Here is a 14,951-nt window from a genome sequence, read left to right as displayed (position 1 = left end):
AGTTATACTGTTATCAAAACATTATCATAACACCAATGGGCACCAATAGTTATGATAACGGTATAACTGCTATGTGTAGATTCAGCCTCTGTGAGGGACATCATAAATCCCAGTCTGCCATGGCATTTTGAACACCGCCCCCCTACCGCCACGTACCAGTTGCAGCAGAAGCTGGGCTTTCTAGCCACTTGGAGTAGCTGTTAGTTGTGCGAGAGAAAAAGACATGCACTTCAAAGACAGCCCTCTGACCACTTGTAAGCATAATGGAAAGGTCTGGAGGATAATCTGCATATCTACATTCTGTTCTGAACAAGGTCAGTTCACTCCAACATTCCTCCGCCTACCCTCCCTCCAACATTGGGTAATGGCTGGAGGGGGCCCCCCAGGAAGAGCAGAGAAGGGGGTTGCCACATTCATCCCAGGTTCCATTGCCTGAGCCGTCTCCTCAATCTGCCGAACAGTAGGCCCAACCCTGTGCCTCGGCTCTTTCAAAGGTTACACACGAGGGAGGAAAAACAGTGGGCGCAGTTTCACTCCCCCTTCTACACACATGCCTTGTGGGTGTGTAAAAAGGATGATGCATGCACATCCCCTGCAGGATAAGAACAAGGCAGCCATGTGTCCTCCTGTACAGAGGACAGTCCTCTATTTGAAGGGTTGCCAAAGCACCATCCTCTATTGAAAGCCTTCCTCTCTTTGAAGGGCTGTTCTGTCCAATTCCTGTTTAGAACTAAAGATCGATAAGACTGTTGCCCATCAGCAGTTACCACCTGGACAGCAGATTGAACAGGCAGGCACACAGGCCACCTGGTCACGGTCCTCCACACCATGGTGAGATGTACTGTATTTCTATTTAAATTATAATTATTTCTAAATTTGCATCTAGATATGTACGTTAGCACATACGAACTGCTGTCCTCTTTTGTTCTTTTTTTAGTGCTGATTTTGTTCCCTTTTTGTGCTGATTCATAAGTGGCCACCCTAGATAAGAAGTACATGTATGATACACGCTGCTGGCATGGGATTATCACATCCCAAACTGAGGCCCCATATTGTAATTTGGGTGTTTGTGTGGTCAAGAGGGCATGGCTTTTGTCACCCCTGCAAAGTAGTGCAGGGTTGTTACACCCATATTGCCGGTGAAGTGGAGCAGTGGCGGTGGCGGCAGGAGGGGACTGAGAGAAAGTAGCATATGCCAGTCTGGCAGTGAAATCCAGTGTTCTTATCCAGTCTCCTAGGTTTTTTGTTTTTTAACATAAGGGAAATGCAGCTGGGCAGGACGGCTGTGAAGTTGATTCCAACAGCTCTACTTGGGAAAGGGAGTGATTCATTTCTTTCCCATCCATAGTGAAAAATAGGGGGACTCTATAATCACAGGATACCTTGTGAATAATTAATTGACCATCTTATGCCAACCTCAACAGACTCTAAACTGATAAAGAGTCCCCAGAAAGCAATGCAATATATGAGAAATATGTTAATAAAATGATTTAAATCTCCTTGTGTGTGTGTGTGTTTTAAAAGATTTTGTTTATTTGAAGACAAATTTAAAAATAAAGTAACGTTATTTAGGAAAAGCAACATTTTACCTGGGAAAAAACAACACATTTGAATAAGGAAACGGAAACGTTAAACGGTTGCTGCTGTCAGAAGAGCAAGTCACAAACATGCTATTAAAACTGGTCCATTTCACAGTTGTTTTTTTCTCCAGTTGGTTTTAAAGCATTTCAGTGTACGACACAGAGGCAGTTAGAAAATGGCGCAGTCCTTCCTTCACAACAAGACATGACAATTTGGAAAACAGTTTTGTGGGAGTTGTAAATGCTCACCTAGATTATGTCTTGGGAAAAGAAATAATCAACTCTGGTAAGCATAAACAACCAACCAAGCAATCCCACCCCCAATGCATTATGGTCCATGCAGAAATGCACCAAAGCCATTAAAGACACATGCACTCAAACTAGATTTTTGTTTTAGTGGCATGGCTTTTTTTTGGGGGGGGGAATCACCTTTACATTACTATTAATGGTTTCATTATTCATATTTACTTAGCTTGGTACATGCAACAAAACTGTCATTTTTAAAAAATTGAAAACTCAAGGAAGGACACATGATGTTGTTAGAATGCATTTGTCTGAGGCTCCTTGGCTGCGTTTTTGTAAAATCTTTTCCATCTCATCAAATGAGCCAAATGTGTTTAAAAATGCTCTTTGTGGAGGTTAGAAGCCTACAGTACACACATTTTATTTGCCTGGGAGACTTACAATATTGTAAGGTTGGTGACTTCAGCATGGAAATTTGTTACCATATATACTGGCATACAAACTTCCCATTCCGAAACAAAGAAGAAATAAAAATACACCCTTCCAGTTATGGCCAATTTCATTTCATTTCATTTCATGCTTCAGATGGTACTTCCTAGTATATGTGCTGTAATTAGAGATGTATGGATTTTGTTACATCCATTCTGTCTGTGTTTCATAGATTGTTGGTGTCTTTTGTTCTAGTGTCTGCTCATTGATGGAATCAGGTTTTTTTAACCAGAATTTCATTCTACTTGGACTAATTTGCATTTGCACAAGTGTACATTAGTGCTAACTTGCACTTGCACACTTGTGCAAATGCACATTACTTAATGTGAATTAGTGCTAATGCATATTAGCACAAATCCCCCCCCCCCCCAGTGAAACACTGGTCTGCAAGACTGCGGAATCCATGTGATTCAGAAAAAGCTGTCCCACTGTTAGTTTGTTTCAGTTTCAGCCTACTACTTACATATTTAGGAAGCTGCTTTATACCAAGTCAGACTATTAGTTCAGTTACAGAATTGGCATAAACTGCCTTCCATGCATACTGCTAAGATGAAAACTGCTAGAAGTGGTTTGTTGATCTGGATCAACACAACTGCCTCCATGTTTGGACTCATTGAATGCATGGCTGTGAAGGCTGTCCTGATGAGCACCCGCACCTCAAAATTGGCCACTACACCACTGCTTAGGACTTTTTCTAGGATAGGTGAAACCAGCCCACAGAATTCCACAGAACAACCAGTTTCCAGAAAGCACAGGGGCAGTACATCTCCTGCATGTGCAGAGCTCAACTGCAGAGCAACACAACGTAGTCTGGTGCACAGCTCCCTTTGCACAGGTGGATGCCTGTACTGAGGCCACACAAATAACCTCTCATTGATTCAAAGCAATTATGCTTTGCAAAGAAGCCTGATCAATGACCCTACAAACATTTTTTCTTTTTTCTTTTGGTGGTGGTGGGGGATCTTTGTATTCCACACAAGTATATATGGTAACATGGAGCTCAATTCTAAAAGCATGGCAACTTTGCAAATCCTATGAAAATCAACAGGATTTGCAATGGTGAAGTGATCCAAGAACTGGATCTGTAGTTTATCTTCCTTTAAATATTGAAGAGAAAAATAATCTGAAAATGCAATTTAAATAAGTAAAACAGCATTTCATGTCTTCGAAATTTCAAAAGGACGCCCTGTCCATGATATCTTATTAGACACAAAATATTTAATTTAAAAACAAAAATCAACAACTTTTGTGGCTATGAATACACATTTAGCTCGAATAGATTTAATATCTTCTGATCAAATTTTCTTTAAAATAGTATTTCATACATTTGAAGTTATCAAAAATACATGTTGTTGAAAATTAGATTCATTTGCTATTTTGCGTAAGAGCCAGGCCTCTTTCCAAAACACACATGTGGAGAGGCACATGAGATACAGCAGTATTTCCAAACATTTTTTTAAAGAGACATATACATGAAAATCTTGTTCGGGATGCAAAATCCCCAGATGACATTTAACACAGTATTTATTGTGCATCTGTGTATGTACAGAGTTTTTAAGCACACAAAATTGTGCATTTAATGTACCAAAGTTGAAACTTTTAAACACTCAGTTGCATGGATAGCAACAAGTTACAATAAGAATAAGAACGAGGACAACCAATAAACAGCCAAATTGCTATATACAAACAAGGCCAGATGGCATTAAATGGGATCATCCCTAGACACTTTGTGTCCCATGCGGCTGCACCCACACTATCAAAAAATTGTTTCCCAGCATCCTCTGGGGCATTGCAAAAGACTGTGGGCACACCTCTTGGACCCCATGCTCATGCAGTGGCGAACTTAAAAATATTGCCATCTCAAGCCGCTGCATGGGCTGCTTTTGTAGACAGGCTGGTCCTAGTATTAAATGTGTCTCCCACTTTTCACTTAAGATGCTTCTTTTTCTCTGAGGGAGAAGAGAAACTATAGCCCTGTTCAGGCATGAAAACCTTCATACGTGAGCACCAGGATGCACTAGCTGGCCCTCCCCCAACCCCCACGCCTGCCCCACCACTTGGCCCTGCCACTCCTTGGCCCACTCCTTGGCCCTTTGTGTGTTGGAGAAGGTCACAGGAACATAGGAAGCTCCCTTGTACTAACTCAGACTCTGGGTCCACCTAGCCCAGTATTGTCGACACTGACCGGCAGCAATGCTCTCCAGGGTTTCAAGCAGGAGTTTTTCCAGTTCTACCTGGAGATGCCGGGGATGGAACCTGGGACCTTCTGCACACAAAGCAGGTGCTCTACCACTGAGCCACAGCTCCTCCCCTAAGTTCTGCAGTGGGGAACTTGCTATATTCATGTAGGAACCCCAAACAATCAGGGTTCTAAACCACACGGGCAGCTTACATGAGTACAGCAGGCTTTGCACTGCAGCCCTTCAATCTTCAACTTATGGAGGGCAGTTGGGCTGGGCAATGGTGACATAATAGAGGGATAGGGGACAGCAAGCATATTCCCATTCTCCCTGGATCATGTGAGACCTCTAACACCTAAATAGGACCGATGAATCCCACCCTTGTCAGAAGAGGTTTCTGTTCTATAAAACATGCTGCCAGCTATCTAGATCACTATCTGGATTGATGAGGAGTGTCAGATCAATCTCATTTTCATATTCTAGACTGGAAAGTCAAAAAACTTTGTCAGAGTTAGGCTTCATAAGAAGAAAATGTAACAAGCCTTTCCAACATAAATGGGACAGAGGGGGTACAAAGGAGAAAGCACTCTACCTGCAGCTTGAATTAATCCAGGGGACATGCCTAGTGGTGGAGTAAAATTGTGTCACTCATTGCTACTCACATGCCTAGGGTCCTTGCACTGGCTGAGGAGGAAGGTTGTACATCACCTCCTGGACCAATCAGGAGAACTGAAAAACTGGGCTGGGAGTGGTGGATGGGTCATAGAATACTGCATCATTTGTTTTCATACAACAAGGAGCAGGCAGAACAAAAGATGTAGGCACCACATCTTCTTAGGAGGCCTGTCTTCCACTCTGAAAAATGTGGTTCTAGATCAGTTAACCCTAAATGTTTGTTGTAAGAAAGGATGCACAAAAATGGATGTTTGGGGTTCCAGTGCCAGATCCAAGAAGACGAGGGTTTAAGGGCTTGTCTAGGCATGTTATCTGGGGGATGGGAGGGTCAGGTGAGGTGCACTTCACCATTGCACTCAGTTTCCTCAAACCTAACAGCAGCAGTGCCGATTCCACAATGATCCCCTGGTGACCTGCATGGCAGACAGAGTCAGCAAAGGTATAGTCACTGCCCGCTGACATCAATGGAACGTATTGGTTCATAATTGTCATGAGCCAACAAGTGGCTTGGCAACTGAATCCAAAGTCAAATACAGATCAAGAAAAATAGGAAAGAATCCATCTCCCATAATGCACCCTACTACAACTCAGCTCACCCTGCTACTATACATTCTAAAACGGCTCTTGTTTCTCTAGCCTCAAAACCTCCTCTTCTTGGATTTGAAGAAATACACCAACAACCCACTCTCACCGCAATGGAGGAGGTTAAGGCTTAGCAGTATAGTCCACTGTCCTTTAGCAGTATAGCAGACTTATTTCAAAGCTCATCAATTTCCCCCTTATCCTTCTAAATATTAGCTGGCACAAAGTGCGTTTAGTTTCTGCCCAGAAAACAACACGGCCACACTTTGTAACACTGTAGTATCAGAAGAGAAGGCATCCATTATCCTGTAACACTGAGTAAGAGTGCAATGATCAAAGCAAGAAGAAACCAAATCTTGATAGAATTTCCACTATAGCCACACACAAACACCCACAGGCCCATAGCAAAGTTCGACACCTTGGAGAAATTCTGAATTCACAACTTTTAGATGTTTCAGGCTGCGCAGCACCTTTTACAAATACACTGCGTCCTTGCTGTTGGTAAGTCGGCATTGGATATACATGCATGCACGCATACACACACACACACATATACATACATAACAGTCATGAGCCATGTATTTAAAAAGGGTTGCCCAGCAACTTAGTGTGTGTGTGTGTGTGTGTGTGTGTGTGAAACACATGGAACAGAAAGATGCACAATTTCTTTCCACAACATTTCTCTTTAAATACCCTAAGCATAAACTTTTAGGATAAAACATTCCATTCCCTACATATACCCAGCCCCTCGCCCCTCCCCTTTTCTCCCTCTGCACCACTTCGAATCTTTCATTGGCTCCATTTAAAAATATTTACATTTCAGCAATGAAGTAGTAATTTATAGCTTTCTGTGTGGGGTGCCTTTGCTGTATGTATGTATGCGTCCAGAATGATCCAATCATTAATGAACGTGTGGTAGCTAATTCAGCAGGCAAACAGAGAACTGTGTTTTTAACTGGACAGTGTTTAGGCCAGGATTTCAGTGAGTGATCCAACAGCAATGAATGATGGGTGCAAGTCTTGCTAGTTATACACAAAAACTGAAACTCAGGCTTACAGTTAATTTGGGAGCTCTTAAGGTCTAGAGAGAAGTTATGGCTCTGATCTGGCAAAGCCAATTTTTTCTTGATTTAAACCACCTCATTTCCCTTCGTTTTAGTGTAAGTAATAATTTCTCTTAAATCCAACTATGTTGACTTAAGTGCTTGTAGAGTGTACCCATATATTTCTTGGGTCCCATTACGTGTATCCATCATTCCCATGACACTTCCTCAACTACAGGAGTGACTTGGGCAGTGTGCCTATATTACTGAATTGTAAGGTGCAAAGGGAGCATTAGTAGCCATGAATATTTGAAACTAATAGTCACAAACTACTGTTTTTCAGCTATCAACTACTGCCCAGAATCAGATATCATATAAAGAGTTGGAACCAGACTTAGGGCACAATCCTATGCATGTTTAGACAGAAAAAGGGCCCAGAACTCGCAGCATTCCCCAGCCAGCCATGCTGGCTGGGGAATGCTGGGAGTTGTAGGCCTTTTCTCTGTCTAAATATGCATAGGATTGCACCCTTAGTCATATTTAGACTAGACCCACTGAAATCAGTACAACTTAATATAGCAATGATTAACTTATGTCCTATTGATTTCAGTGGGTCTACTCTAAATATGACTAAGTCTTGATCCAACCAAAAGTATTAAAGTCAATGACCATTAGATGCCAAATACTAGTATCATTAGATGTCAAAAACAAAATATCATGAATTTAAATATCTTGAATATTCAGCAAGTATGTGAGCATTTAGTGAACTGGAGAATTTTCAACACCAAAATTTCTAGAGGGGAATTTTAGGCATCAAATTTGTTTCAGGTCTAGCATCCACCATAGCTTAACAAGATCAGCCTCAGATGGCCTTCTCTCTGTCCCATCAGCCAGGACAGCTAGACTGGTGGGGACGAGGGAGAGGGCCTTTTCTGTGGTGGCCCCCACTCTGTGGAACTCCCTCCCTAGGGAACTCCGTCATGCCCCCTCTTTAATGAGCTTCCGTCGTGCATTAAAAACGTGGTTGTTCAGGCAGGCATTTGGGGTGGGTTAGGCTATTTTAGAAAATGTTTTTATTGTAGAATTTTATTGTTTTAAACTGTTTTATTGTATGTTGTATATCGCCCAGAGTGGATGGGTGACCAGCCAGATGGGCGATTAATAAATTTAATAATAAATAAAATAAATAAATAGCACTAGAAAACTGATGTTTTTTTTCTAATGACTGGGGTGAACCCAGAATTTGATTATAAAACCTGCAGCATATCCTTTTTACTGTGGATTTATACTCTCTGAATAAATCACAAAGCCCCACTAACAGTCCATTGTGAAACTATTGAAGCCAACAGGAGTCAATTGAACTCAGAACATTCTGGAACAAGTCCAAATTAGTGGGATTATGTAACAGGGGATGCTAATAGGACTAGGACTGGTGAATTTTATTGACTGTAGAGAATAGACTGAGCAATTTTTGTTGCTTTGAGAATTTATACATTTTTATACTGAATCCTAATTGTTCTAGGGATGCCTTTAATCGAGCAAGCAATTTGTTGATCCAGTCACAATGAAACGTATGTATCAATTAACATACAGAAGTAAAGTGATTTATTAATTGATAGCTGCCTCTAAACAAGTCTACAATGAAGGTAGGTGATTGATATGGAGGACTCAGTGCAAATATGGATTGAGGAAATATAACCAGCAGCAAGGTGAGAAGAAAATGTAAACCATTTAGGAGAAAGAATGCTGATAATTAATTTTCCAGAGAGTGATATGATGTAGGTGTCATTGCCCATGTGTATATATTCTTCTCACTATAGCTTCTGATAAAGAGGGTTTGACACTATTCACACAACCTGTTTGTCCAAGAGATGATGGTGGGGCAAAATAAATAAGTATACCATATGTGATAATACTGTCATAATACTTATATTTCTCTCAAAAAGTACAATCTTCAGCCTTATGTGATAACTATTCTTTAATATGTTTCTGCAACACTCAGGTGTTTAGATTTCTAAAAATGACACAAAAATGTTGTCTTTTGTTGATAACTATAGCACCAGCAAAGTGGGGAGCCCAGGAGTAACATGGCAAAAAGTGTGTGTGTTAATTTGGCTTTTAAAGTCAGCCTTTTGCTTTGTCTTTGTCTGATAAGGTTTTCTTTTGCTTTGTCTCTATCAGGTTAAGGTAGTTAAGTTTGCAATGCCAAAATTCTCAAGATTGAGCAGATCAGCTCTATTTTCAACTGAGAGCTAACAGAGATTAATTTCACCCTTCAGTTCACTTTACAGATTGCTTCATGATCTAAAATTCACTATGTATAAATGAGTTAAAGCTCAGATTTCCAGCTCTATCAAAAACGAAAAGTGAAAAAAAAGCCCAACCAAGTTCACTATGCCCATTAGGTTTCTGTGTGGGGGTCACAGAAGAGCTGGGATCCTATATGAACATGCGAGTTTTGTGGAGTTGTGTGCATAGAGGGGGATTCACATTAGGTTATTCAAAAAGGTGTGTTTACATTTAAAAATGTAGGATTTACAGTTTTTACAAGAACTAAATGAAGATAACTTATTGGCTTAGGGTCACAATTTAAAAATGCCCTTAAACAGAATGCCACAGAGAACACAACACTTCCAGGGTGTGCCAGCAAAATTATGCCTCTCATCCTTCCTGGTTTATGGCGATAAGTCATCAAACCCCATTGCCTAGCAACTTGATTTTAAGACAAAAACTTTAAGGTAGCAGGCTTCCTTCAAATAGGATTGCCATGCCAACTCTTGACCCAAAGGCCATATCTGCACTACAAAACTAGGTCAGTGTTATGCCACTTTAACCATCACAGCTTTCCCACAAAGATCCTTGGAATTTGTAGACATGTAAGGTGCAGAAAATTCTCTGTAGGAGAGGGGGTGGCCCATTTAACTCTGCAGACTTGATATGCCCTGAGGGAGCCTTCCCCAACCTGGCAGCCACCAGATGAGTTGGACTACAGTTCCCATCACCCCCAGGTTGGGGAAGGCAGTCCTGAGGGAACTCCTCTCCCTTTAAAGCTGTGTGGGCTGGGAGAAGCTTTCTGTGCAAAACTGCTCCCAGCCATGTAGACGTTAAAAGCGAGGGCTGAGGTGAGACAGAGTCAGTGCTTTGTGTGACATTTTTCTCCCGCTCCACAAAAAATACTGCCATTTTCAGTGAGTGTGTGTGTGTGTGTGTGTGCGTGCGTGCGTGCGTGCGTGTAGGAGGACCCTTTGTTCGGTGATTTTTTTTTTTAACAGGGGTGTACTGGAGAGAAAAGGGATGCTCCAGCACGAAAGCAAGTACCCTCAGTGCCCTGACCCCGCTGTGAGCCTGTTTGCTGCCCTAATCTGGCTGCCCCACTGGCACCATTTTATTCTCCAAACCGACCTTCTTCCTAGCAAAAATGATAATACCATGTAGCCAATCAGATTGGGCCATGTGATGACATCACTGAGAGTAAATGAAACGAATTCAGAGGGAGGGCCATGGTTCCTTAATAGGTGTTACCCTCACCCTGAATGATCCTTGTTTGCTCTCAGTGGTGACCCTTGCCCTTGGCACAAACTGATTTGCTACATGACAACGTCACTGCTGCTGAGAGGAAGGGCAAATTTAATGCAAAAAGGGGTGCTGAAGTTACAGCTGATAGGGGCTGTGAACCCTAGTAAACAAGGGTGAAAAAGCTGACACTTTGGAAAGGGGTGTGGAGGGTGGGTGCGGGGGTCTTTCAGGAAACATTTCAGGCTCCCTTCAATCCCCTTCTTCACGTGAAAAATGCCCACTGGTGAACATTTCTCCCTGCCCTATTAAAAGCACAGAAGAATCCATAACAGTCAGGGGTCAGCTCACCCTGCTTTAGAAATGGTTGTGCAAACATGCGTATTTGCAAAAGACAAACCCTTTTGCATGCTTCATCTTAGAAAACCATGGTGAAGGTCTGATCTTCATCTCTTGAAGACTTCAGAGGTTTGCTTTGAAGAAATCAGCCTCCGTTTGTGAGCCTTGTGATCACATTTTAAAGGCAGGGCTGAGGACACATTCTGTGACACATGCGCCCCCTTAAAGATCACTGCTGAACACTTCAGGGAGGTGAGAACTGGACTGCTCTTCGGGAACCTCATGTTCTACGGGCTGAGTGCTCAGTGCCCAGGACTTGCCATCTTCACTGGGCAGCCTGATCTTGTAAGGCTCAACGTATATCCTGCGGATGTTTGGCCTCACTTCCTGGTATGTGCCTTTTCCTTCTTCCGGGAGGCTTGACGCATGAGGTAAGAAAGTGCTGCGTGGACAATCAATAGAAATGCTTATCTGCTCACCAGAGGTAGGCTCTTGTGAGAACTCGATGGCTCGTGTGAGATGTGGTGTATATAGACCCTCAGAGAGGGAGACGGATTGGGTCTCACTGTGCACACGCAGCCAACGGTGGTGTCGACTGAAGTAATTGTAGTGCTGATGTTTCCCATGCTTTTTCTTCCCTAGGAAACTCAAGGGTTGCCTCAAGCCAGGATTCTTTTCTGTGGTTTTTGGCGAAAGCCCTCCTATCGACAGGCTCTGCATGTATTCCGTAGACTGGTCAACATCCGTCTCTAAGGTGCTGCCTCCTCTTGGGTTCTGTTTCGGTGTCAGGCAAGGTTTGATGTCATGGACCTGGAGGACATCTGGCGCACTGCCACTCAGACAGCTCACTGCCTGATGGGATATGTCCTGGGAGGATGAATACACCAAATCCAGCTCCCTGGGACTCAACGCATCGCTAGAATCGTAGTCACTGTCAGTTGGAAGGAACACTTCAGAACAACCTTCTTCATCTGAGTATGGCTGGGAATCTGCAAACAGAAGAATAAAACTGATTAACTCCTGGCAGATTGCACATCTCAGCTGAGTGCCATACCACTTTCTACATCCATATGAACCTCGAAGTAGAAGATTTCCCTCACTTGTTGCCCAAAATATGAGGAGGATTGGAAGCTAGACAAAGGCCTCCTCCAGGGTTGAAGGAGCCCTTGGCAAGTACTGTTCAGATGGTCCTCCATCGGTGGGCCCTACAGCTATGGGCTGACCTGGCAGCAGTGATTTCCACAATGCCCTGGAGCACAAATGTAGTGACTTTGTGGGACATTGTGGGAAATTCAAAATGGTGGCTTCCTAGACTCAACCACCCAGTTCAGATGGCCCAAGTCAGGCATCGGTGTTGGTGGGCCTTGCCAGGGCCCTGGGGCAGGGATAACACTGGACCTAGTTAAGACTGTATCTTTCATTAGCATGTTGCGGAACTCTGACAACATATCAGAAATATGATGAGCCTGTTAGAAGTAAGCAGGGTGGATAGCAATTGTGTTATATGCTGTATCAGGGCAAAATTTGTTCAGCATAATAGTATCTGGATCTGCAATGCTTTAGTCTTAATAGAAGTTCATATAAGCTCTGTTTTGAAATATGGTTATGATAACAAACACCTGGTGTGTTTTATTACTATTGGTATTATGTTAGATGCTGTGCTCGACATCGACAAATGTTAAGACAAATACGCTGATATGATATAGTAAAATACAATTATGTATCAGTTAGATTTTGCATAATTTGCATTTATCAGTATCTTGCAAATTGTAGTTTGCATAATTTCATGCAATTTAAACAGAATTATTTCCTGTTGAAATAATGGGTTCTATCTGTATTTAGTCATATGTTTTTATAAATTTAATTTTATAAGACAACTTGGTTATATTAGCTTTTTCTTAATGCATGTTTTTCCCCCTCTGTATGTGTCAGTTTGTACAGAATTAAGGGTGCAATCCTATGGGCCAGATTTGCTCACTTAGGGGCTGAAGGATACATCAAAAGTGCCGGTCCGAATGCAGAGAGCATGGAATGAGATGTCTGCATTCAGAAAGCACCTGGTCTGCTCCATACATTGCAATGGCCTGACTTAAAAGCAGCAAATATTAATGTATTGACTGATAGCCATGAATCTATATTGAGGGGCTGCAGGGTTAGGAATGCAAAATGCACATTAGAATTAAAATAAAGCAAGAATATTCAGAACACTGAAGCACAATAATTGTCCACCTACCTTCCAGAAAAGTATTTGTCCATTTTTATTGTGATGCTGAATACATTTGTTTGGTCTGTGAATTATGCTGCAAGCTTGGAAATGTATGGACTTTGACTGCAATCCCAGTCTGTGTTCTATCTGGAAGGTGCGAACAGGGAAAATCCCTATTGGGTAAATATAAATCCCTACTGGGTAAATCCGTACTGGGATATATATCAATCCCTACGGGGTAATTCCCTACTGGAATATATATCAAATATCAATCCCTACTGGGTAAATCCCAACTGGGATATACATCAAATATCAATCCCTACTGGGTAAATCCCTTTGACTGCAGATTGCATCCCAATTTGTGTTCAATCTGGAAGGTGCAAACTGGGTAAATCCCTATCAGAAATGAATTGAAATTAATTTCTCATACGTCCCTAGCCTGCTCCTTCCCCATCATATTCTCATCATCCCCCCTCATACTAATTCCCATTTTGGTCCCTCTGCTGGTGGAGTTACCCTGACAGTAGGGATTATCTCCAACCAAGGCTGGCAACACTAATAAGCAGAAGGAAAAACAGGCAGAAGAGTGATCCACACTCCTTTTTGCCCTCCAGTATCAGAGGCAGCATGCTGGTGAACACAAGTGGGAGGGTACTATTGTACTCATGTCTTACTCGGTGGAGACCAGTGGTTCTGCTTTCGCTGGGGCTGTGAATTGATTCCGGGTCAGACCCAGCCAGAACTCTAAAGGAGCTATCCAAGGTACTGAACCTATTTGAGGGGTAGGGTTCAGCACCTTGGATAGCTTCTTTAGAGTTCTGGCTGGTTCTGACTGAAACCTAGAGTGGATCACAGCCCCACCGAAATCGGAGCAGCCAGCCTCCACTAGTCCTACTTCTGGGCTTCCAATGGGCATTTGTTTGGCCACTGTGTGAACAGAATGCTGGACCAGTTAGGTTTTACGTCTGACTTAGCTCAGCCCTTCTTATATTGTTATGTTCTTATGCCTCTGCATACATACATGGCCGCAAATGTTTGATAGGCTTTTTCAAAACTTGTGCAAGTTGTTTTTTTTTGAAGTGTGGAATTCTATAGTTTATATCAGATATTAATTTGTCTTCACATGGATGTTATTATTATTTTGCTTCCCCTGCCCCTTGCCCAAGTTGCGGAAAATTCAAGGCAGCCTTTCTAAGGTCAGGTTTCTTTGGAGGAGAGATCCCTGAAGATTTTTGTCACGGATGGATAACATCTGGTATTAAGTTGTGCCTGTATGAACCACACTGCTTTCACTGACTGAGGACCAGGAGGTCATTTAGCTTTATTAGTAGTTGCTACTTGGCCCTTGCTGTGGTTTCTTGAAGTGAATGTCACTTCAGAGGGTAAGCCAATTAATTAGTTTCAACTTGCTGCCATCTCCAGACTCACCTCAGATACATGGCTTCCTGCTGGAACAAGTCTGGACACATTGCTCCTTAGGTTCCATATGCAGTTGTCCAGGCACTATCTTGGGTAATCCTTAACTTTTAAGGTAAAGGGTTATTAGGATTATATGGATAAAAGGATTACTAGAATGGGCTGTTACTTACTGGCATTTGTTATGATTACCCAACGGGAAAATGGAGCCTTCAACAAAGAAAATATCTAGGTTGACTTAGTTGCTAACTAAGCAATCTAATAAAGCAGTCTAATTTCACATTGTGAGCGGAAATGATATATTCACAATGGGTCTTGGATTTCAGCACTAACCTAGTTTAATTAATGCCAATTCTCAGAATTTTTTGCTTTCTTGAGGTAAATAAAAGGTCCAGCAGGTAGAGACACTTACTGATTTATATTGAGTTGTACAGTAGGTTTAGTACTAGTAGTAAAGCTAGAGTAACTAAAGATCATTCCAATTTGGTTTAGCAGTCTCAGCTGAGCTGCTGGGCTAATAAGAAGAGCTGGTTCTTTTGAAAGGGGGTTAGGCTGGTGAGCACAAGGGAGCAGGCATTTTCAGAGGTGACCCAGCACCTCTGGAATCAATTGCCATCAGGGGTTCATTAGCCCCCTTCTTTGCAGGCTTTCAGGAAGTCTCTGAAGACCCACTTGTTTTTGCTGG

At 42.3% G+C, this 14,951-nt stretch overlaps 1 protein-coding gene across 1 annotated transcript in view; it reads right to left on the bottom strand.

Moving 5' to 3' along the window:
* Positions 1–10,866: 10,866 nt before the first annotated feature.
* ANKFN1 (ankyrin repeat and fibronectin type III domain containing 1) overlaps positions 10,867–14,951 on the bottom strand; it is a 170,880-nt gene continuing 166,795 nt past the window's right edge. Inside the window, exon 18 of the mRNA XM_084832329.1 lies at positions 10,867–11,633. Coding sequence (XP_084688455.1) covers positions 10,867–11,633 — 767 coding nt within the window. The remainder of the gene's footprint in view (positions 11,634–14,951) is intronic.

The sequence above is a fragment of the Heloderma suspectum genome, chromosome 2, assembly GCF_057233095.1.
Source record: "Heloderma suspectum isolate Gila_16-S chromosome 2, 16-S_ref, whole genome shotgun sequence".
Lineage (NCBI taxonomy): Eukaryota > Metazoa > Chordata > Lepidosauria > Squamata > Helodermatidae > Heloderma > Heloderma suspectum.
Note: the sequence above shows the minus strand (reverse complement) of the source record. Positions and strands in the feature narration are given on the sequence as shown.